Source organism: Oncorhynchus tshawytscha, linkage group LG04, assembly GCF_018296145.1.
Source record: "Oncorhynchus tshawytscha isolate Ot180627B linkage group LG04, Otsh_v2.0, whole genome shotgun sequence".
Classification (NCBI taxonomy): Eukaryota; Metazoa; Chordata; class Actinopteri; order Salmoniformes; family Salmonidae; genus Oncorhynchus; species Oncorhynchus tshawytscha.
In genome coordinates this window covers 57,497,208-57,520,575 of record NC_056432.1, presented here as the reverse complement: position 1 = coordinate 57,520,575, position 23,368 = coordinate 57,497,208, and the positions used below count along the sequence as shown (strand labels likewise).

At 43.8% G+C, this 23,368-nt stretch overlaps 1 protein-coding gene across 1 annotated transcript in view; it reads left to right on the top strand.

Annotated features, from left to right (window-relative positions):
- LOC112249085 (T-cell immunomodulatory protein) overlaps positions 1–23,368 on the top strand; it is a 131,786-nt gene that overhangs the window by 93,401 nt on the left and 15,017 nt on the right. The window contains exons 13-14 of the mRNA XM_024418729.2: positions 4,219–4,262; positions 5,936–6,014. Coding sequence (XP_024274497.1) covers positions 4,219–4,262; positions 5,936–6,014 — 123 coding nt within the window. The remainder of the gene's footprint in view (positions 1–4,218; positions 4,263–5,935; positions 6,015–23,368) is intronic.

Below are 23,368 nucleotides of genomic sequence, written 5' to 3'. Positions count from 1 at the left end.
CTTGGGCCTGGGAAGGCAGTTGTCAACCCAGATCAGCTACAGGCTCTCATGCATGTACACTACAGTACCCTGCTGTTCTGTTGGCTCCACTCTACAGTCCTGGAACAGAGTCTCATTCAGAGCACATCAACAGCACCATGCAGCCCTGAATTATAGTGCTGTCAGATTTCAGGTCAAACTGATGCAGCCAAGAACAGAGAGAGGGCATCTCCCACAGCTCTCATTAGGATGTCAGAGATGGCTCAGACATCTGGCCTCGCGGGCGCATGATGTTATTTCCTCTGAGCCATGCTGGTGTCCTGCTCAATGAAGTGGAACGATGAACCGGACACTCAGTCCCTTATCAACCCATCTGTCTGATAAGTCTACAGCCCATGCACCGGCCTGGCGGCAAAGTAGCAACATGCCACCTCTTAAAACATTACAGCATGATAGCAGGGTGACATAAATCCTAACACAACAAGAAATCCCACCTAACTCATGGCGACAGCCAGCAACTGAGATAGCTAAGTTCTCATTCTGCTCCACGGTCTCTCACAAGCACAGACATTAAAGGAACAAACCCCAAAGCCTTCTCGCCAAATGACGATCATGTAAAAGCCCTCATGAAGATGTCGTAATGTGCATTGGATGAACAAAAGTCTGCATAGAATCCCTTATCTCCACTATAGGCTATATGAAGCTCTTGAACTAAGCCCTGGAATTAAATAAGCACATTATCCATCAGATGAATCCACAAAAAGAAAATGACAATTTTTTTAACAGGTCTTTTACTGTTTATATTTATTCTCCTCTAAAGCTGCTCTCTTAGCCGACCCTGTGAGTTCTGTATGTCCCACACTTCATTCTCTAGACTATTGCATCACAACACTAGACTGGCACATCACTCTCTACAGTCACTTTATAGATGGAGGATTTTAATTTGATCACTATTTTCTTGCTGAGATTTTTCCTGCACAGCAATAAATGTTTAATTTATTTAACCTTTATTTAACTAGGCAAGTCAGTTAAGAACAAATTCTTATTTACCAATATGGTCTACCAAAAGGCAAAAGGCCTCATGCGGGGACGGAGGCCTGCAAACGTATAGTGTATTTGAGTTTTAAAAAGGCTTATAAAGTTTGTAATTTCCACTTAGAAATGTCAGACTTGATTTGCCCAAACAGAAAATGTATTAACCCCTTAAAAAATGTCAATTTAAGGCACCTCCCGAGTGGCGCAGTGGTCTCTGTGCCCCTAGAGATCCTGGTTCGAGTCCAGGCTCTGTCGCAGCCGGCCGCGACCGGGAGACCCATGGGGTGGCCCAGCGTCGTCCGGGTTAGAGGAGGGTTTGGCCGGCAGGGATGTTCTTGTCCCATCGCGCTCTAGCGACTCCTGTGGGGGGCCGGGCACGGTCGCCAGGTGGTACTGTGTTTCCTCTGACACATTGGTGCGGCTGGCTTCCGAGTTAAGTGGGCATTGTGTCAAGAAGCAGCGCAACTTGGCTGGGTTGTGTTTCGGAGGACGCACGGCTCTCGACCTTCGTCTCTCCCGAGTCCGTACGGGAGTTGCAGCGATGGGACAAGACTGTAACTACCAATTGGATACCACGAAATTGGGGAGAAGAAAAAAAACAAACCATTAAATATAATTCACATTTCCTGTTGCTATACGATTATTTTCCTGCTGTAGCAAACTGGATCAAATTTAAGATCCTATATCTGTACACACAAAACACACACTAGTACACAGGCCCAGATGTACACAAGCAGAATACACTGACAGTCCATTTCATCCTCCACCTCAGTGGGCAAGTCCTGCCGGGGAGCTGCCGTTGCCCTTGTCGCCCTTGTCGCAGCTTCCTCTGACAAATAGCTCTATCCAATAGAGTAGAGGCAGCAGACCAGTGTCTGTGTGCACAGTTGTGGATTTCTGGATAAACCCTGAATACTTACTGTGTTGGCGGTCCCAGGTCCGTATGTGACCCTTACTTGGTACCTGTTGCATACGAGTTTAATGAATGACAACAGAAGAGAAAAGGCGTAGAGAGCTGTGAATAAAGACTGTTTTTAGAAGGAAGGGGGGTTGCTCTGTGAGAGTCAGAGAGGGAGAGTTGTCTATCCAAGCACACAGAGAAGCATCCACATCCTGGAGCAGTAGTAGCATGGCCAGCGATTCGTGAAGGACAGCGGCGAGGCACAGTCACTGACGCTCCCCGCCTCTGTCTCTCTCCCAGAGCCACGCATCACTGCCTGTGTCAGGCACTTTATGGAGTCTCCATTGATTGGATTTACCCATTCTACTAACCAATTTACGACACGACACGCTCCCCATAGTCCTTTAAACAAGCCAGCGATGTTGAGCTAGCTCTTCTTCATAGTGGCTCCACCAGTGACTAGGGATCGCATCTTTGTTGTTATGATCCCTTGGAAAGAGAAGGGTTTCTAATCCAACCTCAACACCACGGGTCAGTGTGGATTGGAATGAACTTGGCATGGTGAGAATAGTAATACAGGTTACATTTTTTTTATTTTTTATAATAATAATAATATTTTTTATAAGGGTTCCAAAAATCGAAATTGAATTTGTAGAGGGAACACTTAGTTATATGAGATGGGTTCATCCCAAGCAGAGACTGGGTCAGTGTCGAGTATGGTTTTCAATGAGAAAACAGAAACACCCTTCTGGGTTTAGAGGCCCAACGTTTTATGATCTATTGATCTGCTCTGTCCTCTGCACACGGCTGACTGGTGTTGGACCTGATACCAGGCCCCGGTTTCTCAAACAAATGTTAAGGCTGTGTTCATCGTTACAACAATGGTTTTAACAATGAATTTGGCCTTAAGATGCTTTTGGGAAACCGGGCCCAGGTCAGTGTTTGATCAGATGGATATCTGCATTCTCATGTCCTGAATAGGGCTGTAACCGATGAAATCAGCAGCAGAACATGTACCTTTCAACATGGGCAGTATCGATCCCATCGACCACAGAGGTATAACCCAACAAATTGTTCCACGTGGAGGTCAAAGGGCCTCATCTCAAGGCCTCCCGAGTGGCGCTGCGGTATATGGCACTGCAGTGCTTGAGGCGTCACTGCAGATCCGGGTTCGATTCCGGTCTGTGTCACAGCCGTCCGCGACCGGGAGACCCATGAGGCGACGCACAATTGGCCCAGCGTCGTCCGGGTTAGGGGAGGCTTTGGCCGGCCTGGATGTCCTTGTCCTAGCGACTCCTGCGGCAGGCTGGGCTCGTGCACGCTGACACTGCCGCCAGTTGTACGGTGATTCCTCCGACACATTGGTGCGGCTGGCTTCCAGGTGAAGCGAGCAGTGTGTCAAGAAGCAGTGCGGCTTGGCAGGGTCGTATTTCGGGGGGCGCGAGGCTCTCGAAGTTGGCCTCCCCCGTGTCCGTACGGGAGTTGCAGTGATGGGACAAGAATGTAACTACCAGTTGGATAGCACAATTGGGGAGAAAATGGGGTAAAAAGTACATAAAAAAAAAAAAAGAATTGCCTCACTTCATTCCAATGTCAGACACATCCTTCAGTTCCATACAGTAGGCCACACGGTCCAACAGTGACGGTCAATCTCTCTGGGACTAGGTCTAGTAGCTCTAAAGAGGAAGAACTTTCATGTGTTTACTTTGAATGGGGTTGTTTGTTTATCTGCATTAAGGAGTGCAGTCAGTCAGTGTGCAGCAGTACATCAGATGCATGATGGTAGATCCTAATTAAAGAAGTAGTCAGCAGCTCAACTTCAATGTGCAAATTACCAGCGCCAGCCAATTAGTATGCTAATATATTAATTCCTCTTATTGCTGATTAAGAATTCAGGATTTTTTCCTTGCTGCTCCATATGCACACAAATACTCATACACTTCCCCTGCAGCTTATTATTGAGCTCATTTATTCTCTGTGTTCATTTTACTACCAATTACTTTTTCAAATAATTAATTTTTTTTGCCTGTTTTTCGTGTGTTTTTTTTTTTACAGTTCAATGACTGCATTTATTTAGCTTCCCCATTTAATAAGCATCCACAGAAAAACAGTATAAGCACTGCAGGTCTAGCTTAAGTCTACCAAGTTTGGGTTCTCCTACAGGGATGACGTAATTAACCATTACAGCGTCTAACTCATTTAGTTAGACGTGTTGTTAGTCACAGACAAATCTGCATGGGATTGTGTAAGACAAATATAGTCCCCTGTTGCTAGCTAATCAGTCTTCCTTTTCTCCTCCTCAGTGCTCAGTGGACTCTGTTCTAACGACTGCCCGGGAAACGTCAAGGTAAGACTCGTGCCTCTGTGTATGCGTGTGCATTGTAACACAATGGAAAAAAAGATAGCCGAAGAGGTACACTGAAATGAGAGATATTGAAATGAAAGATAAAAAGGATAGGAACTTTTTGAGAAAGTGAAAAGGCTCATCTTGTAACTAGTCCGTCTGGCGTCTGCTAAATGGCAACAAAAAAAGGTCAAATGTGACAGTCCCTCATCCCCAGAGCTTGTGACAGACAGGCTTGGTGCTGGTCCTGTCGTAGTGTTTGTGTTTGGGTTGTTTGCCTCTCCACTGTGTCTGCTCACCCCCCCCATTGCCTGATTTAGCCGGGTGATTGATCGAGCCCATGTCTGGAGCTTTGGGCTGCTTTCCCCGCTCTCCTCCTCCTTAAGTCCCTCACATCTATCACTCTAACCCTCTTCTGTCTATCTTCCCACCTATTGTCTCGTAGTCCATCACTATCCACCTCCTCTCCCTTTAGTTTCCGCAGAACTTCTGTTCAATTTCCAATCCCAGTACAACTGTTCAGTCTGGTGAAGCTATAGGCCTACACATGCCATATATATGACAGTACTGTGTGGGAGGGTCTGTCGGTGTGGGAGTCTGGCTGCACTTTCTAACAGGCTGCCATAGTTTTCATTAGGCTGTTTAAACCGAGGCAGACAGAAAGCTCTCTTTGTTAGGCGTCATCGGCCCATAATGAAGAGATAACACAGCCTCCACATGACCACTCAGTAATTTCCCGCTCCGCAGAGCCCCACCCCGCGGCATGCTGAGAGAACCGTCTCCCCACAGTACTAGTGGTGGGTGGGAAAAATGTGTTTTATTATTTTTGACGGTATCGCAATATAATTTTTTTTGCGCTAGTTGGCCGTACGTTAACCAAACCTCCAGAATGACTCCATTTGTTTTAAGCACTTTCATGTCCATGACTGATCAAAATGGGTTTTCTCATGGCTCTCTCCTTGTTCCGTCCGCAGCAGACAAAATGGTGAGCAATATGTTTGAACATCCAACGGCGAAAGAATCACAGTATCAAATCGCAGTACATATAGTGTCATGAGAATCGCAGTACATATAGCATCATGAGAATCGCAATACATATAGCATCATGAGAATCGCAATACATGCACTGAGTGTACAAAACATTAGGTTTGTCAATATAAATGTCATTCCATGCCATCTTAATGATTAACTTATGTAACGTGAGGTCTACCATTTATGTGGCTTTTTTCCCCCGAACCGTTTTAAAAATTCATCTCCGATTTGGCGCATTGTACTGTTCATTACTATTTTTGAGGGATTACCAGGAGCAGTGGGTAGGACTGCATAATGCAGAGGATGTGATGGAGCTGGCTGCTATGTCAGGCTCACTGTAGGCTTTCTCTTTGTCTGCTGGGACCCAGCCAGCTAGGGCTTAGACCTGTGCTTTTATTTCACTCAAAGGACTCAGAGCAGAGCGCCCAGACCCCCGGCTTCAGAAAGGTCAGGGGTGATTTGCACACGCTCTGAACACACGGCCAAAACCTCTGAGGCAGGTCATGGAAGGGGACAGATGTCTGTGTCAGACTTGGGCGTCTGCGTTGAGAATTTACATGGTGGGGGAGATCTGTTGTTTCAGGGAGAATGGGTCACTAATATGTGTGTTCTACTCTAATGCTGTGGGTGTTCTGACCTTGCAGCCGTTTGGTGTGAACCAGCCTGGGCCGTACGTCAGCTACACTACAGTGGACTCCAACGGCTACCTGAAGAACGCCTCGGGTAAGTCCAACGTGGACAGATGCTGTGTACAGTTGACAGTCTGCCAGCCGTCTTTATACAGGCATTCTGGCAGTGGTGCAGATTTGGTGAGCCGTCAGCCATGACAGTTGTTCTATTTGGGAATGGGGTTGTGTACGGACTTCCTCTCTATACTTGGCGATCGTCATCTCCGTGCTGCGGTAGCAGGTTTGAGTGACTGGGCTGTGGTATCAGTCAGTGTGGCGTGTGTGGGTGAGAGGCCCTTCCAGGGCTGTAGCCCCAGGGGTTTAATTGAAGCCTGGCTTCTGTGTTTTCCTAGATAATAGCCCTGTTGCCCATCTCACCAGAGGTTATCTCACTGGTTATCTCACTGCCCGGCCTGATAATGTTGACACAGCGCGTTTCCTGCTAGAGAAAGGCACGATGGGTAGAGGGTTATTGGTTTGCTTGCTAAGAAACGAAGGGCTTTGTTGCTCTGCTCTTTTTTTCGGAGGTTGAAAGCGAGGAGGAAAAGAAGGAGCTTGTCTTGTTTTCCTGCCTTGGAATATAAGAGATTTGATGAAAAAGAACCGAGCTATACATCCGAGATACAGTTTCAAGGACTCAGTGAAGAGGAGGGTGAAAGAATAGAGTTCTTAACAAAGATCTGTAGGAAAGGGGGTGTGTGGTGTGTGTGTGTGTGTGTGTGTGTGTGGGGGTGGATACAAGAGGCTTGGAAGCAGAGGTGGAATTGCTATATATTCTGTGTCACTCCGTCAGGTCCCCTTCATCAGAAAGGCATCGACACAATGGCAGAATTTCTCTAATGAAGATACCCTCATTCCTCAATACAAAACTACGCTGTAGTACCTATGGAATGTGATGCTTTGTATTATCCCACATAGCACAATCACCCAGCCAGTTAAATGCTGAGCTATTTAACCTGAAAATTGTAAGCACACACCTACACTGTAAAGTGGTCTTTATACCCAACCTAGGATACAGCCTGAACAGGACAGACTAGACATGAAACCATGACCCAGTCAGTCTCATTGTTCAACACCTGAGGAGATAGTTCTGTTGAATGGAAAGGACAGATGGGTTGAATTAGGCCTAATGTCTTCAAGGAGGTGACAAAGACAAATCGCAAAATGGCTTAGAGGACAGACATTATATACAGATAACTGAGTCATGGAGTCAAGCATTTGCAAGATGTCTCGGTGAGTAATTCCGTCTTTTTAAAAAGCCTTGATTCGGTTCACTATTTATTTGTATTTTTCTGCAGTCTTTTCCTTTCCATGGTCTGTGTGTGTCTGGGTATCAACAAAGAATAGGACAGCAAAGCCTAAAAAGCAGATTTGAGGGATTTGAGTATCTAGCTACATCCTGTTCTGTTGGAATCATCCACTAAAGGAAAACGCAACAATACAATAGTCATTTTGAGAAGAACACTCTTCCCTCACTCCTCTCCCTCTGTGACAGGACACCGTTTATAAGGGCAAGAGAATAGATAAATCAGTCCACAAGGAGTACAACCCAAAGAACCAGAGAGTCAGAAAGCCCTCTGTCTTTCCAAACAGTGTGTTTATTGTTCAATAATCCCCAACCTCTCTTCAATTTTGCAGGGCTCAGACAACAAAACCGTGAGATTTAAATCTCTATTTCTTGTCTTTAAAGATAACCTTCTCTCAAGGTTTGGAAACACTCAAACCTTGACAGAGGGGAGGGAAAATGCGAGGTAAACCTAGAATAATACATGTCTGACTGGAGGGAATGAAGAAGAATAGAAGTCCAGATAGTTCTCTTTGCGGAGAGGAATCTTCATCCTTTCTCCCATTCATGTTTGTTATCTGTGTGGATGTTGAGCCTCCGTGTTGTGGTCAAGGCTATTTAAAGACGACTTGGATTCATTTAAAGACCGGATTTGGGATTCAACACCCATGGGGGTGCCAACATGCAGCGGTTTAGGGTTGTCCTCTGACCCCTGTGCTGGAGCTCTGCTCTGTGGGCTTAACAGCAGCTGTGTCTGCACCAGACACCTCTCCCTGAGAAGGTCATCGAACAGGCTGAACTGAGGAACAAGGCCCAACCACTTCCTGCCTGGAGGCTGAGCCAATGAGAAGGGGGGTTAAAGGCCAGGGCTGTGTGTACACTGACTGAGGGAGATGCTTAGGTTATATGTTAGATATACTGGACTGTATGGAGAGTGGCTGGGCCAGCCCTGGCTGGGTTATTCCCAGGACTCCTCATTTAACAGTAATAAAGTGCAGTGTGCAGGGTGATTTTTAAAGTGTATTTATTCTGTGGCTAGGGGCATGGGGAGAAGGCAAGGTAGACTGACAGACCTGAGTGGTGGTGCACGGACTGTCTGCTCTCTCTACTGGGGCCCCAAGCTCTTCATTTACCCTTCAGCGCCAAAAGGGAGTGAACCGAGGTGATGGAGGGATGGAAGTCAAATACATGGATGGATGTGGAAGGAAAGGCCTATAGAAAAGTCATGCTATAGAGGGAGAGGATAAAATGGCTGAAAAATAGCAGCTAACGGCGGCAAATAGTGGCAAGTGGGTTATAGGTTAGAGTAATGGAATGAAGATCTGGGTCAATGACGAAGAGGGCCTAGGGGGGACGGGGAAAATAAAGTGAAGGTTCAGGGAGGTAGGACACTCTGCACTTAGCATTTTTACACTGTGGTCCACAGATAGTGCTATTACCCCTGTGGCTTCTGTGTCACAGGGCTTCAAGCATTGGTGAACCTGCGTGCGTAACTCAAGACTCGCCGCTGCCATCTCCTTATGGTATTGAACCTTGGTTATAGTGCTGTACAGGCAGCTCCCTTCCTAGTGTTGAGGAATGGCACAGGCCCATGTGTTAGTGACTGATAATACCAAGGCGATTCCCTTCGGGTAAGTTCAGTGGTAATGATATGGTCCCGCAGGCAGGCATATCAGCGGGCCGGCATATCAGCAGTGAGTGTACAGTATTTATATGTTTTAGCATGTATTTTGCTGGTGTGAGGTCTGTATGAGTGAGGGCGCAAGAGACGTGGTGAAATGAATGTATCGGCACACGTGCTCTCAGCATGCGGACTGGGGGAACAACCAGGGGTATATGCAGTGTGGCAGACAGGAAGAGCGTATTAGCCATGGCGGTTAGCCTCAGTGCACTCCGGTGTCTCTGTGGGGCGGTTCTGCGGAGGCCTGGTCTCTGTGATACTGAGGCTGAGGGACATACGGAGCTGGTCCTGTCAGATGATCCCTGGCTGCTATGCCTGGCTGCTCTGCCTGGCTGCTCTGCCTGGCTGCTCTGCCTGGCTGCTCTGCCTGGCTGCTCTGCCTGGCTGCTCTGCCTGGCTGCTCTGCCTGGCTGCTCTGCCTGGCTGCTCTGCCTGGCTGCTCTGCCTGGCTGCTCTGCCTGGCTGCTCTGCCTGGCTGCTCTGCCTGGCTGCTCTGCCTGGCTGCTCTGCCTGGCTGCTCTGCCTGGCTGTGTATCGATCCCCAGGTCCCAGGCGGTCTCCATCTCCACATCTCCAGCTGGAGCTAGTGAATCAACCAACAGAATATTAATGCTGGCTCTGCCTGCCTGGTGTGGGTGGGTGAGTTCATGTGTGTTTGTTTGTTTTTGTGTGTGCGAGCAAGCGTGACCATACGTGTTTGTTTGTGTATATGTGCATACTTGATTGACTGCGTGTGGGAGGGTAGTTCATTTACTGTCTGTGCAGTGCAGTAATGCGTGTGTGCTGCCTGGTTCTCAGAGATCCAGTGCTCCATCTGAACCTCTCACCTTAGTCTCCTCAACCCTCGGGCTATTGATATAAGACCTTGGTATGCAATAGCTTACCTTTCCCCGCTGTCCTTATTCCCTATTGAAAGGAATGGAATTAGAATTCAGCTATATTAGAGATGAATATTGACCTTAAAGGAAGATTTCCACACCGTTGGTTTCTGTGCAATTTATTCTGCACAGTTAGTAAATCAGTAGGCCATATGGGTTTTAAAGGTACATCTACATGTTGTAGGTGTGGGGTAAAGCTAGTGGTGTCAGGCTTAATAAGCAGACGGGATTGATTACCCTGGACTGTTGATGGCAGGACGGGCTGTGTGTGTCGTGTTCACTGCCTGGGGGAGGACTAGTCCCTCTGGGAGAATACTGGATGAAACGAAGCAGAGGAATCGCAGTCATTTGAAAAATGACGGATGGTGAGTGAATAGTAACACTGGTATAAAACAGGAGTGTCGGTGCGCTCTCTCGATCCACCTATCTCTGTGTTCCATCCCTCTCTTTTTCTCTCCCGACGGTGCCGGGGCTTTTGGCTGGCTCATTGGAAGGGAGGAGCGGAGGGAGGAGAGGAGAAGGAGGGCTGAGGAAAAAAACAGGTCTACGTCGGTAAGGAACTTCGGCAGGCTCTGTTTCAATTAGGCAAATGAGGATGGTGGATTTAGGACAACGGAGAATAACACCCCCACACACCGACGCCTACACACACAATCGCTGTACTATGCTGTCGTCAATGTGAGACAAACAGATTTGATGCTCTCTGTACCACACTCAGGAGTGATCAAGTCAGGTGAAACAAGTCACTCTTTTATACAGATGCCCAGGTAACCAAACATACTGCACACAGGCATGCACACAGTACACACACACTCTCACACACACACACACACACACACACACACACACACACACACACACACACACACAGCACTTGTTGGACTGGACCTGTGTCTTGTCAGGTTGAAGTCAGTGGAAGGTGTGGGAGTTAGCAGAGCTAACCAACTGGAGAGAGAGGGAGGATTATTATTGATCAGAGCTTTGTTCTGCCCATGATTCTCTCCTGTGGGTTTCTGCACTCAGGCCAGTAAATTGGTCTCAAATTCAATGCAGGATTACCCCTCCGCCTGTTCAACTCCTCCTGTTTATCTCTCTCTACAAACCACACAGCATGCTCCCTCTTTCCTTTCACTCACTCTGTATCGTTCTCTCACATATAATATATCTTTCTCTCCATCTCATTCTGTCATTCCTCTTCTCCCTGTAGTGTGTTAATATTGTCTCTACATCTCGTCTTCTCCCTGTAGTGTGTTAATATTGTCTCTACGTCTCCTCTTCTCCCTGTAGTGTGTTAATATTGTCTCTACGTCTCCTCTTCTCCTGTAGTGTTAATATTGTCTCTACGTCTCCTCTTCTCTCTGTAGTGTGTTAATATTGTCTCTACGTCTCCTTCTCCCTGTAGTGTGTTAATATTGTCTCTACGTCTCCTCTTCTCCTGTAGTGTTAATATTGTCTCTACGTCTCCTCTTCTCTCTGTAGTGTGTTAATATTGTCTCTACGTCTCCTCTTCTCCCTGTAGTGTGTTAATATTGTCTCTACGTCTCCTCTTCTCTCTGTAGTGTTAATATTGTCTCTACGTCTCCTCTTCTCTCTGTAGTGTTAATATTGTCTCTACGTCTCCTCTTCTCTCTGTAGTGTTAATATTGTCTCTACGTCTCCTCTTCTCTCTGTAGTGTGTTAATATTGTCTCTACGTCTCCTCTTCTCTCTGTAGTGTGTTAATATTGTCTCTACGTCTCCTCTTCTCTCTGTAGTGTTAATATTGTCTCTACGTCTCCTCTTCTCCCTGTAGTGTGTTAATATTGTCTCTACGTCTCCTCTTCTCTCTGTAGTGTGTTAATATTGTCTCTACGTCTCCTCTTCTCTCTGTAGTGTTAATATTGTCTCTACGTCTCCTCTTCTCCCTGTAGTGTGTTAATATTGTCTCTACGTCTCCTCTTCTCTCTGTAGTGTGTTAATATTGTCTCTACGTCTCCTCTTCTCCCTGTAGTGTGTTAATATTGTCTCTACGTCTCCTCTTCTCCCTGTAGTGTGTTAATATTGTCTCTACGTCTCCTCTTCTCTCTGTAGTGTGTTAATATTGTCTCTACGTCTCCTCTTCTCTCTGTAGTGTGTTAATATTGTCTCTACGTCTCCTCTTCTCTCTGTAGTGTGTTAATATTGTCTCTACGTCTCCTCTTCTCTCTGTAGTGTGTTAATATTGTCTCTACGTCTCCTCTTCTCCCTGTAGTGTGTTAATATTGTCTCTACGTCTCCTCTTCTCCTGTAGTGTGTTAATATTGTCTCCACGTCTCCTCTTCTCTCTGTAGTGTTAATATTGTCTCTCTGTCTGTAGTGTTAATATTGTCTCTACGTCTCCTCTTCTCTCTGTAGTGTTAATATTGTCTCTACGTCTCCTCTTCTCCCTGTAGTGTTAATATTGTCTCCACGTCTCCTCTTCTCTCTGTAGTGTGTTAATATTGTCTCCACTTCTCCTCTTCTCTCTGTAGTGTGTTAATATTGTCTCTACGTCTCCTCTTCTCCTGTAGTGTGTTAATATTGTCTCTACGTCTCCTCTTCTCCCTGTAGTGTGTTAATATTGTCTCTACGTCTCCTCTTCTCCTGTAGTGTGTTAATATTGTCTCTACGTCTCCTCTTCTCTCTGTAGTGTTAATATTGTCTCTACGTCTCCTCTTCTCTCTGTAGTGTTAATATTGTCTCTACGTCTCCTCTTCTCTCTGTAGTGTTAATATTGTCTCTACGTCTCCTCTTCCTGTAGTGTGTTAATATTGTCTCTGTAGTGTGTTAATATTGTCTCTCCTCTCTTCTCCCTGTAGTGTGTTAATATTGTCTCTACGTCTCCTCTTCTCTCTGTAGTGTGTTAATATTGTCTCTACGTCTCCTCTTCTCCCTGTAGTGTGTTAATATTGTCTCTACGTCTCCTCTTCTCTCTGTAGTGTGTTAATATTGTCTCTACGTCTCCTCTTCTCTCTGTAGTGTGTTAATATTGTCTCTACGTCTCCTCTTCTCTCTGTAGTGTTAATATTGTCTCTACGTCTCCTCTTCTCTCTGTAGTGTTAATATTGTCTCTACGTCTCCTCTTCTCCCTGTAGTGTGTTAATATTGTCTCTACGTCTCCTCCCTGTAGTGTGTTAATATTGTCTCTACGTCTCCTCTTCTCCCTGTAGTGTGTTAATATTGTCTCTACGTCTCCTCTTCTCTCTGTAGTGTGTTAATATTGTCTCTACGTCTCTTCCCTGTAGTGTGTTAATATTGTCTCTACGTCTCCTCTTCTCCCTGTAGTGTGTTAATATTGTCTCTACGTCTCCTCTTCTCTCTGTAGTGTTAATATTGTCTCTCGTCTCCTCTTCTCTCTGTAGTGTTAATATTGTCTCTACGTCTCCTCTTCTCTCTGTAGTGTTAATATTGTCTCTACGTCTCCTCTTCTCCTGTAGTGTGTTAATATTGTCTCTACGTCTCCTCTTCTCCTGTAGTGTGTTAATATTGTCTCTACGTCTCCTCCCTGTAGTGTGTTAATATTGTCTCTACGTCTCCTCTTCTCCTGTAGTGTGTTAATATTGTCTCTACGTCTGTAGTGTGTTAATATTGTCTCTACGTCTCCTCTTCTCTGTAGTGTTAATATTGTCTCCTCTTCTCCTGTAGTGTTAATATTGTCTCTCGTCTCCTCTTCTCTCTGTAGTGTTAATATTGTCTCTACGTCTCCTCTTCTCCCTGTAGTGTGTTAATATTGTCTCTACGTCTCCTCTCCTGTAGTGTGTTAATATTGTCTCTACGTCTCCTCTTCTCTCTGTAGTGTTAATATTGTCTCCACTTCTCCTCTTCTCTCTGTAGTGTTAATATTGTCTCTACGTCTCCTCTTCTCTCTGTAGTGTTAATATTGTCTCCACTTCTCCTCTTCTCTCTGTAGTGTTAATATTGTCTCTACGTCTCCTCCCTGTAGTGTGTTAATATTGTTCTTCCCTGTAGTGTGTTAATATTGTCTCTACGTCTCCTCCCTCCTCTTCTCTGTAGTGTGTTAATATTGTCTCTACGTCTCCTCTTCTCTCTGTAGTGTTAATATTGTCTCTACGTCTCCTCTTCTCTGTAGTGTTAATATTGTCTCCTCTTCTCTCTGTAGTGTTAATATTGTCTCTACGTCTCCTCTTCTCTCTGTAGTGTTAATATTGTAATATTGTCTCTCTCCCTGTAGTGTGTTAATATTGTCTCCACTTCTCCTCTTCTCTCTGTAGTGTTAATATTGTCTCTACGTCTCCTCCCTGTAGTGTGTTAATATTGTCTCCACTTCTCCTCTTCTCTCTGTAGTGTTAATATTGTCTCTACTTCTCCTCTTCTCTCTGTAGTGTGTTAATATTGTCTCCACTTCTCCTCTTCTCTCTGTAGTGTTAATATTGTCTCTACGTCTCCTCTTCTCCTGTAGTGTGTTAATATTGTCTCTACGTCTCCTCTTCTCTCTGTAGTGTTAATATTGTCTCTACGTCTCCTCTTCTCCCTGTAGTGTGTTAATATTGTCTCTACGTCTCCTCTTCTCCCTGTAGTGTGTTAATATTGTCTTGTCTCCTCTTCTCCCTGTAGTGTGTTAATATTGTCTCTCGTCTCCTCTTCTCCCTGTAGTGTGTTAATATTGTCTCTACGTCTCCTCTTCTCCCTGTAGTGTGTTAATATTGTCTCTACGTCTCCTCTTCTCCCTGTAGTGTGTTAATATTGTCTCTACGTCTCCTCTTCTCTCTGTAGTGTTAATATTGTCTCTACGTCTCCTCTTCTCCCTATAGTGTTAATATTGTCTCTACGTCTCCTCTTCTCCTGTAGTGTGTTAATATTGTCTCTACGTCTCCTCTTCTCCCTGTAGTGTGTTAATATTGTCTCTACGTCTCCTCTTCTCTCTGTAGTGTGTTAATATTGTCTCTACGTCTCCTCTTCTCCCTGTAGTGTTAATATTGTCTCTACGTCTCCTCTTCTCCTGTAGTGTTAATATTGTCTCTACGTCTCCTCTTCTCTCTGTAGTGTTAATATTGTCTCTACGTCTCCTCTTCTCTCTGTAGTGTGTTAATATTGTCTCCACGTCTCCTCTTCTCTCTGTAGTGTGTTAATATTGTCTCCACGTCTCCTCTTCTCTCTGTAGTGTGTTAATATTGTCTCCACGTCTCCTCTTCTCTCTGTAGTGTGTTAATATTGTCTCCACGTCTCCTCTTCTCTCTGTAGTGTGTTAATATTGTCTCCACGTCTCCTCTTCTCTCTGTAGTGTGTTAATATTGTCTCTACGTCTCCTCTTCTCCTGTAGTGTGTTAATATTGTCTCTACGTCTCCTCTTCTCTCTGTAGTGTGTTAATATTGTCTCTACGTCTCCTCTTCTCTCTGTAGTGTGTTAATATTGTCTCTACGTCTCCTCTTCTCTCTGTAGTGTGTTAATATTGTCTCTACGTCTCCTCTTCTCTCTGTAGTGTGTTAATATTGTCTCTACGTCTCCTCTTCTCCCTGTAGTGTGTTAATATTGTCTCTACGTCTCCTCTTCTCTCTGTCTCTCTGTAGTGTGTTAATATTGTCTCTACGTCTCCTCTTCTCTCTGTAGTGTTAATATTGTCTCTACGTCTCCTCTTCTCTCTGTAGTGTGTTAATATTGTCTCCACGTCTCCTCTTCTCTCTGTAGTGTTAATATTGTCTCTACGTCTCCTCTTCTCTCTGTAGTATGTTAATATTGTCTCTACGTCTCCTCTTCTCCCTGTAGTGTGTTAATATTGTCTCTACGTCTCCTCTTCTCCTGTAGTGTGTTAATATTGTCTCTACGTCTCCTCTTCTCTCTGTAGTGTTAATATTGTCTCTACGTCTCCTCTTCTCTCTGTAGTGTTAATATTGTCTCTACGTCTCCTCTTCTCTCTGTAGTGTTAATATTGTCTCTACGTCTCCTCTTCTCTCTGTAGTGTTAATATTGTCTCTACGTCTCCTCTTCTCTCTGTAGTGTTAATATTGTCTCTACGTCTCCTCTTCTCTCTGTAGTGTTAATATTGTCTCTACGTCTCCTCTTCTCTCTGTAGTGTTAATATTGTCTCTACGTCTCCTCTTCTCCCTATAGTGTTAATATTGTCTCTACGTCTCCTCTTCTCTCTGTAGTGTGTTAATATTGTCTCCACGTCTCCTCTTCTCTCTGTAGTGTTAATATTGTCTCCACTTCTCCTCTTCTCTCTGTAGTGTGTTAATATTGTCTCCACTTCTCCTCTTCTCCTCTTCTCTCTGTAGTGTTAATATTGTCTCTACGTCTCCTCTTCTCCTGTAGTGTGTTAATATTGTCTCTATGTCTCGTCTTCTCCCTGTAGTGTTAATATTGTCTCTACATCTCCTTCCTGTAGTGTGTTAATATTGTCTCTACGTCTCCTCTTCTCCCTGTAGTGTTAATATTGTCTCTACGTCTCCTCTTCTCCTGTAGTGTGTTAATATTGTCTCTACGTCTCCTCTTCTCTCTGTAGTGTGTTAATATTGTCTCTACGTCTCCTCTTCTCTCTGTAGTGTTAATATTGTCTCTACGTCTCCTCTTCTCCCTATAGTGTTAATATTGTCTCTACGTCTCCTCTTCTCCCTGTAGTGTGTTAATATTGTCTCTACGTCTCCTCTTCTCTCTGTAGTGTTAATATTGTCTCTACGTCTCCTCTTCTCCCTGTAGTGTGTTAATATTGTCTCTACGTCTCCTCTTCTCCTGTAGTGTTAATATTGTCTCTACGTCTCCTCTTCTCCTGTAGTGTTAATATTGTCTCTACGTCTCCTCTTCTCCTGTAGTGTTAATATTGTCTCTACGTCTCCTCTTCTCCTGTAGTGTGTTAATATTGTCTCTACGTCTCCTCTTCTCCTGTAGTGTGTTAATATTGTCTCTACGTCTCCTCTTCTCTCTGTAGTGTGTTAATATTGTCTCCACGTCTCCTCTTCTCTCTGTAGTGTTAATATTGTCTCTACGTCTCCTCTTCTCCCTGTAGTGTGTTAATATTGTCTCTACGTCTCCTCTTCTCTCTGTAGTGTGTTAATATTGTCTCTACGTCTCCTCTTCTCCTGTAGTGTGTTAATATTGTCTCTACGTCTCCTCTTCTCTCTGTAGTGTTAATATTGTCTCTACGTCTCCTCTTCTCCCTGTAGTGTGTTAATATTGTCTCTACGTCTCCTCTTCTCTCTGTAGTGTGTTAATATTGTCTCTACGTCTCCTCTTCTCCTGTAGTGTGTTAATATTGTCTCTACGTCTCCTCTTCTCCTGTAGTGTTAATTTTGTCTCTACGTCTCCTCTTCTCTCTGTAGTGTGTTAATATTGTCTCCACTTCTCCTCTTCTCTCTGTAGTGTGTTAATATTGTCTCCACTTCTCCTCTCTGTAGTGTGTTAATATTGTCTCTACGTCTCCTCTTCTCCTGTAGTGTTAATTTTGTCTCTACGTCTCCTCTTCTCCCTGTAGTGTTAATATTGTCTCTACGTCTCCTCTTCTCCCTGTAGTGTGTTAATATTGTCTCTACGTCTCCTCCCTGTAGTGTGTTAATATTGTCTCTACGTCTCCTCTTCTCTCTGTAGTGTTAATATTGTCTCCACTTCTCCTCTTCTCTCTGTAGTGTTAATATTGTCTCTACGTCTCCTCTTCTCTCTGTAGTGTTAATATTGTCTCCACTTCTCCTCTTCTCTCTGTAGTGTTAATATTGTCTCTACGTCTCCTCCCTGTAGTGTGTTAATATTGTCTCCACTTCTCCTCTTCTCTCTGTAGTGTTAATATTGTCTCTACGTCTCTCTCCCTGTAGTGTGTTAATATTGTCTCCACTTCTCCTCTTCTCTCTGTAGTGTGTTAATATTGTCTCTACGTCTCCTCTTCTCTCTGTAGTGTTAATATTGTCTCTACGTCTCCTCTTCTCTCTGTAGTGTTAATATTGTCTCTCTCCTCCCTGTAGTGTGTTAATATTGTCTCCACTTCTCCTCTTCTCTCTGTAGTGTTAATATTGTCTCTACGTCTCTCCCTGTAGTGTGTTAATATTGTCTCCACTTCTCCTCTTCTCTCTGTAGTGTTAATATTGTCTCTACGTCTCCTCCCTGTAGTGTGTTAATATTGTCTCCACTTCTCCTCTTCTCTCTGTAGTGTTAATATTGTCTCCACTTCTCCTCTTCTCTCTGTAGTGTGTTAATATTGTCTCCACTTCTCCTCTTCTCTCTGTAGTGTTAATATTGTCTCTACGTCTCCTCTTCTCCTGTAGTGTGTTAATATTGTCTCTCGTCTCCTCTTCTCTCTGTAGTGTTAATATTGTCTCTACGTCTCCTCTTCTCCCTGTAGTGTGTTAATATTGTCTCTACGTCTCCTCCCTGTAGTGTGTTAATATTGTCTCTACGTCTCCTCTTCTCCTGTAGTGTGTTAATATTGTCTCTACGTCTCCTCTTCTCCTGTAGTGTGTTAATATTGTCTCTACGTCTCCTCTTCTCTCTGTAGTGTGTTAATATTGTCTCTACGTCTCCTCTTCTCCCTGTAGTGTGTTAATATTGTCTCTGTAGTGTTAATATTGTCTCACGTCTCCTCTTCTCCCTATAGTGTTAATATTGTCTCTACGTCTCCTCTTCTCCTGTAGTGTGTTAATATTGTCTCTACGTCTCCTCTTCTCCCTGTAGTGTGTTAATATTGTCTCTACGTCTCCTCTTCTCTCTGTAGTGTTAATATTGTCTCTACGTCTCCTCTTCTCCCTGTAGTGTTAATATTGTCTCTACGTCTCCTCTTCTCTCTGTAGTGTTAATATTGTCTCTACGTCTCCTCTTCTCTCTGTAGTGTGTTAATATTGTCTCTACGTCTCCTCTTCTCTCTGTAGTGTGTTAATATTGTCTCCACGTCTCCTCTTCTCTCTGTAGTGTGTTAATATTGTCTCCACTTCTCCTCTTCTCTCTGTAGTGTGTTAATATTGTCTCCACTTCTCCTCTTCTCTCTGTAGTGTGTTAATATTGTCTCCACTTCTCCTCTTCTCCTGTAGTGTGTTAATATTGTCTCCATGTCTCCTCTTCTCTCTGTAGTGTGTTAATATTGTCTCTACGTCTCCTCTTCTCTCTGTAGTGTGTTAATATTGTGTCTACATCTCCTCTTCTCTCTGTAGTGTGTTAATATTGTCTCTACGTCTCCTCTTCTCCCTGTAGTGTTAATATTGTCTCTACGTCTCCTCTTCTCCTGTAGTGTGTTAATATTGTCTCTACGTCTCCTCTTCTCTCTGTAGTGTGTTAATATTGTCTCTACGTCTCCTCTTCTCCCTGTAGTGTGTTAATATTGTCTCTACGTCTCCTCTTCTCTCTGTAGTGTGTTAATATTGTCTCTACGTCTCCTCTTCTCCCTGTAGTGTTAATATTGTCTCTACGTCTCCTCTTCTCCCTGTAGTGTGTTAATATTGTCTCTACGTCTCCTCTTCTCTCTGTAGTGTGTTAATATTGTCTCTACGTCTCCTCTTCTCTCTGTAGTGTTAATATTGTCTCTACGTCTCCTCTTCTCCCTGTAGTGTGTTAATATTGTCTCTACGTCTCCTCTTCTCCTGTAGTGTGTTAATATTGTCTCTACGTCTCCTCTTCTCCCTGTAGTGTGTTAATATTGTCTCTACGTCTCCTCTTCTCTCTGTAGTGTTAATATTGTCTCTACGTCTCCTCTTCTCTCTGTAGTGTGTTAATATTGTCTCCACGTCTCCTCTTCTCTCTGTAGTGTTAATATTGTCTCTACGTCTCCTCTTCTCTCTGTAGTGTTAATATTGTCTCTACGTCTCCTCTTCTCTCTGTAGTGTTAATATTGTCTCTACGTCTCCTCTTCTCTCTGTAGTGTTAATATTGTCTCTACGTCTCCTCTTCTCTCTGTAGTGTTAATATTGTCTCTACGTCTCCTCTTCTCTCTGTAGTGTGTTAATATTGTCTCTACGTCTCCTCTTCTCTCTGTAGTGTTAATATTGTCTCTACGTCTCCTCTTCTCCCTATAGTGTTAATATTGTCTCTACGTCTCCTCTTCTCTCTGTAGTGTGTTAATATTGTCTCACGTCTCCTCTTCTCTCTGTAGTGTTAATATTGTCTCCACTTCTCCTCTTCTCTCTGTAGTGTGTTAATATTGTCTCTACGTCTCCTCTTCTCTCTGTAGTGTTAATATTGTCTCTACGTCTCCTCTTCTCTCTGTAGTGTTAATATTGTCTCTACGTCTCCTCTTCTCCCTGTAGTGTGTTAATATTGTCTCTACGTCTCCTCTTCTCCTGTAGTGTGTTAATATTGTCTCTATGTCTCGTCTTCTCCCTGTAGTGTTAATATTGTCTCTACGTCTCCTCCCTGTAGTGTGTTAATATTGTCTCTACGTCTCCTCTTCTCCCTGTAGTGTTAATATTGTCTCTACGTCTCCTCTTCTCTCTGTAGTGTTAATATTGTCTCTACGTCTCCTCTTCTCCCTATAGTGTTAATATTGTCTCTACGTCTCCTCTTCTCCCTGTAGTGTGTTAATATTGTCTCTACGTCTCCTCTTCTCTCTGTAGTGTTAATATTGTCTCTACGTCTCCTCTTCTCCCTGTAGTGTGTTAATATTGTCTCTACGTCTCCTCTTCTCCTGTAGTGTTAATATTGTCTCTACGTCTCCTCTTCTCCTGTAGTGTGTTAATATTGTCTCTACGTCTCCTCTTCTCCTGTAGTGTGTTAATATTGTCTCTACGTCTCCTCTTCTCTCTGTAGTGTGTTAATATTGTCTCCACGTCTCCTCTTCTCTCTGTAGTGTTAATATTGTCTCTACGTCTCCTCTTCTCTCTGCAGTGTTAATATTGTCTCTACGTCTCCTCTTCTCTCTGTAGTGTGTTAATATTGTCTCTACGTCTCCTCTTCTCCCTGTAGTGTGTTAATATTGTCTCTACGTCTCCTCTTCTCTCTGTAGTGTTAATATTGTCTCTACGTCTCCTCTTCTCCCTGTAGTGTGTTAATATTGTCTCTACGTCTCCTCTTCTCCCTGTAGTGTGTTAATATTGTCTCTACGTCTCCTCTTCTCCTGTAGTGTGTTAATATTGTCTCTACGTCTCCTCTTCTCCTGTAGTGTTAATTTTGTCTCTACGTCTCCTCTTCTCTCTGTAGTGTGTTAATATTGTCTCCACTTCTCCTCTTCTCTCTGTAGTGTGTTAATATTGTCTCCACTTCTCCTCTTCTCTCTGTAGTGTGTTAATATTGTCTCCACTTCTCCTCTTCTCCTGTAGTGTGTTAATATTGTCTCCACTTCTCCTCTTCTCTCTGTAGTGTGTTAATATTGTCTCCACTTCTCCTCTTCTCCCTGTAGTGTGTTAATATTGTCTCCACTTCTCCTCTTCTCCCTGTAGTGTGTTAATATTGTCTCCACTTCTCCTCTTCTCTCTGTAGTGTGTTAATATTGTCTCCACTTCTCCTCTTCTCTCTGTAGTGTGTTAATATTGTCTCCACTTCTCCTCTTCTCTCTGTAGTGTGTTAATATTGTCTCCACTTCTCTCTGTAGTGTTAATATTGTCTCTACGTCTCCTCTTCTCCCTGTAGAGTGTGTTGTGTTCCATCAGTGGTAATGGTCTCAGTCCTAATATCTGCCATGCTCCCCTAATGTATTATATCTGAATGCCTCTCAGTGGCTGCTCTGTCGCCACAGTAACCTGTAGTAGAGCACACATCTCAACTGGGAGGGAGGGAGGGAGGGAGAGAGGGAGAAAAAAAGTGTGTTGAAGTCACCTTCTATTCTGGCTACCTCTTCTCTCAACACCAGTCTTGCTCTGTCAAACCCAGATCTCAGTGTTGCTTCATTCACCATCCTGTCATTGTGTTTCTGCTGATCAGACACGGCGTGCTGGTGATCTCAACGTACACTGTGTCACCCATGGCGCCGTTGGCTTTAATTCTGTATTTTCCTCCTGCGAGAGCGCCAGTGAAAAGAGAGAGGAGTGGACAGGTGCCTCCACTTATCTTCTCCACTACAGACACACACTTCTCCCCACAAATCAACGTCCTGAATCTGCCGTCTGCGTTGTGGGGGCGCTGAGGGCCCCCTCTCCTCCCCAGGCTTAGCCGTGGCTCAGTGTGTACCACTTCATTTCTCAAACAGCCTTTATCCCCCAGGCCCTGCCACCGCAACGTCCACAAACCGCCACTATGTGTCCTTTCCGTCCCTCCCATTTCTGTGGAAGTGCCCAATCAGGGGAGAGAGTGGTTTCTATAGCGACGAATGTTGAGAATCTCTCCACAAACAGGTTGCCGAAGACGATCTAGGGCCTTGGGAAGATATGTGAGAGGGTGAGGCTTTGTTTGTCTCACTGTGTGAAACCTAATCAAGATTTGATGTAGCGAGTGTGAGTTCTTTATTCGCTGGTGCTAAAAGATTTCTACTGGTCACGATGGTTACTGTTTGAGATGATGTTTCATAAGATCATTTTTTGCGTAATTATGGGTCACTTTTAGAGGTCAAACGATTATGATTTTTCAACGCCGATACTGATTATTGGAGGACCAAAAAAAGCCGATACCGATTAATCGGACGATTTTATTATTATTATTTATTTTATTTTTTTGTGTGTGTGTGTGTGTATACATATACAGTGGGGCAAAAAGGTATTTAGTCAGCCACCAATTGTGCAAGTTCTCCCACTTAAAAAGATGAAAAGATGAGAGAGGCCTGTAATTTTCATCATAGGTACACTTCAACTATGACAGACAAAATTAGAAGAAGAAAAATCCAGAAAATCACATTGTAGGATTTTTTATGAATTTATTTGCAAATTATGGTGGAAAATAAGTATTTGGTCAATAACAAAAGTTTATCTCAATACTTTGTTATATACCCTTTGTTGGCAATGACAGAGGTCAAACATTCCTCCATGCAGATCTTCACCAACGTGTACCTAACCATTAACATCAATGCCTTTATTAAAATCAATACACAAGTATATATTTTTAAACCTGCGTATTTAGCTAAATATGCAGGTTTAAAAATATATACTTGTGTATTGATTTTAATATTTAGCTAAATATGCAGGTTTAAAATATATATACTTGTGTATTGATTTTAATAAAGGCATTGATGTTAATGGTTAGGTACACGTTGGTGCAACGACAGTGCTTTTTCGCGAATGCTCTTGTTAAATCATCACCCGTTTGGCAAAGTAGGCTGTGATTCGATGAGAAATTAACAGGCACCGCATCGATTATATGCAATGCAGGATAAGCTAGATAACTACACATGGTTGATGATATTACTAGTTTAACTAGTGATTATGTTAAGATTGATTGCTTTTTTTATAAGATAAGTTTAATGCTAGCTAGCAACTTACCTTGGCTCCTTGCTGCACTCGCATAACAGGTAGTCAGCCTGCCACTCAGTCTCCTCATGGAGTGCAATGTAATCGGCCATAATCGGTGTCCAAAAATGCAGATTACCGATTGTCATGAAAACTTTTGCTACAATTCTAATGCTGATCTCCATTAGAGTTTGCCTGATGGTGTCTGTTGCAATATAATGATGTTGATATCCCATTGTTTACCACTCTCCATGTGTTCTATTTGTGTTGTATCATTCCTCTGTGACCAGTGAAGGTCAAAAGCCTGCAGCGTGTTTTTGTGTGATATGT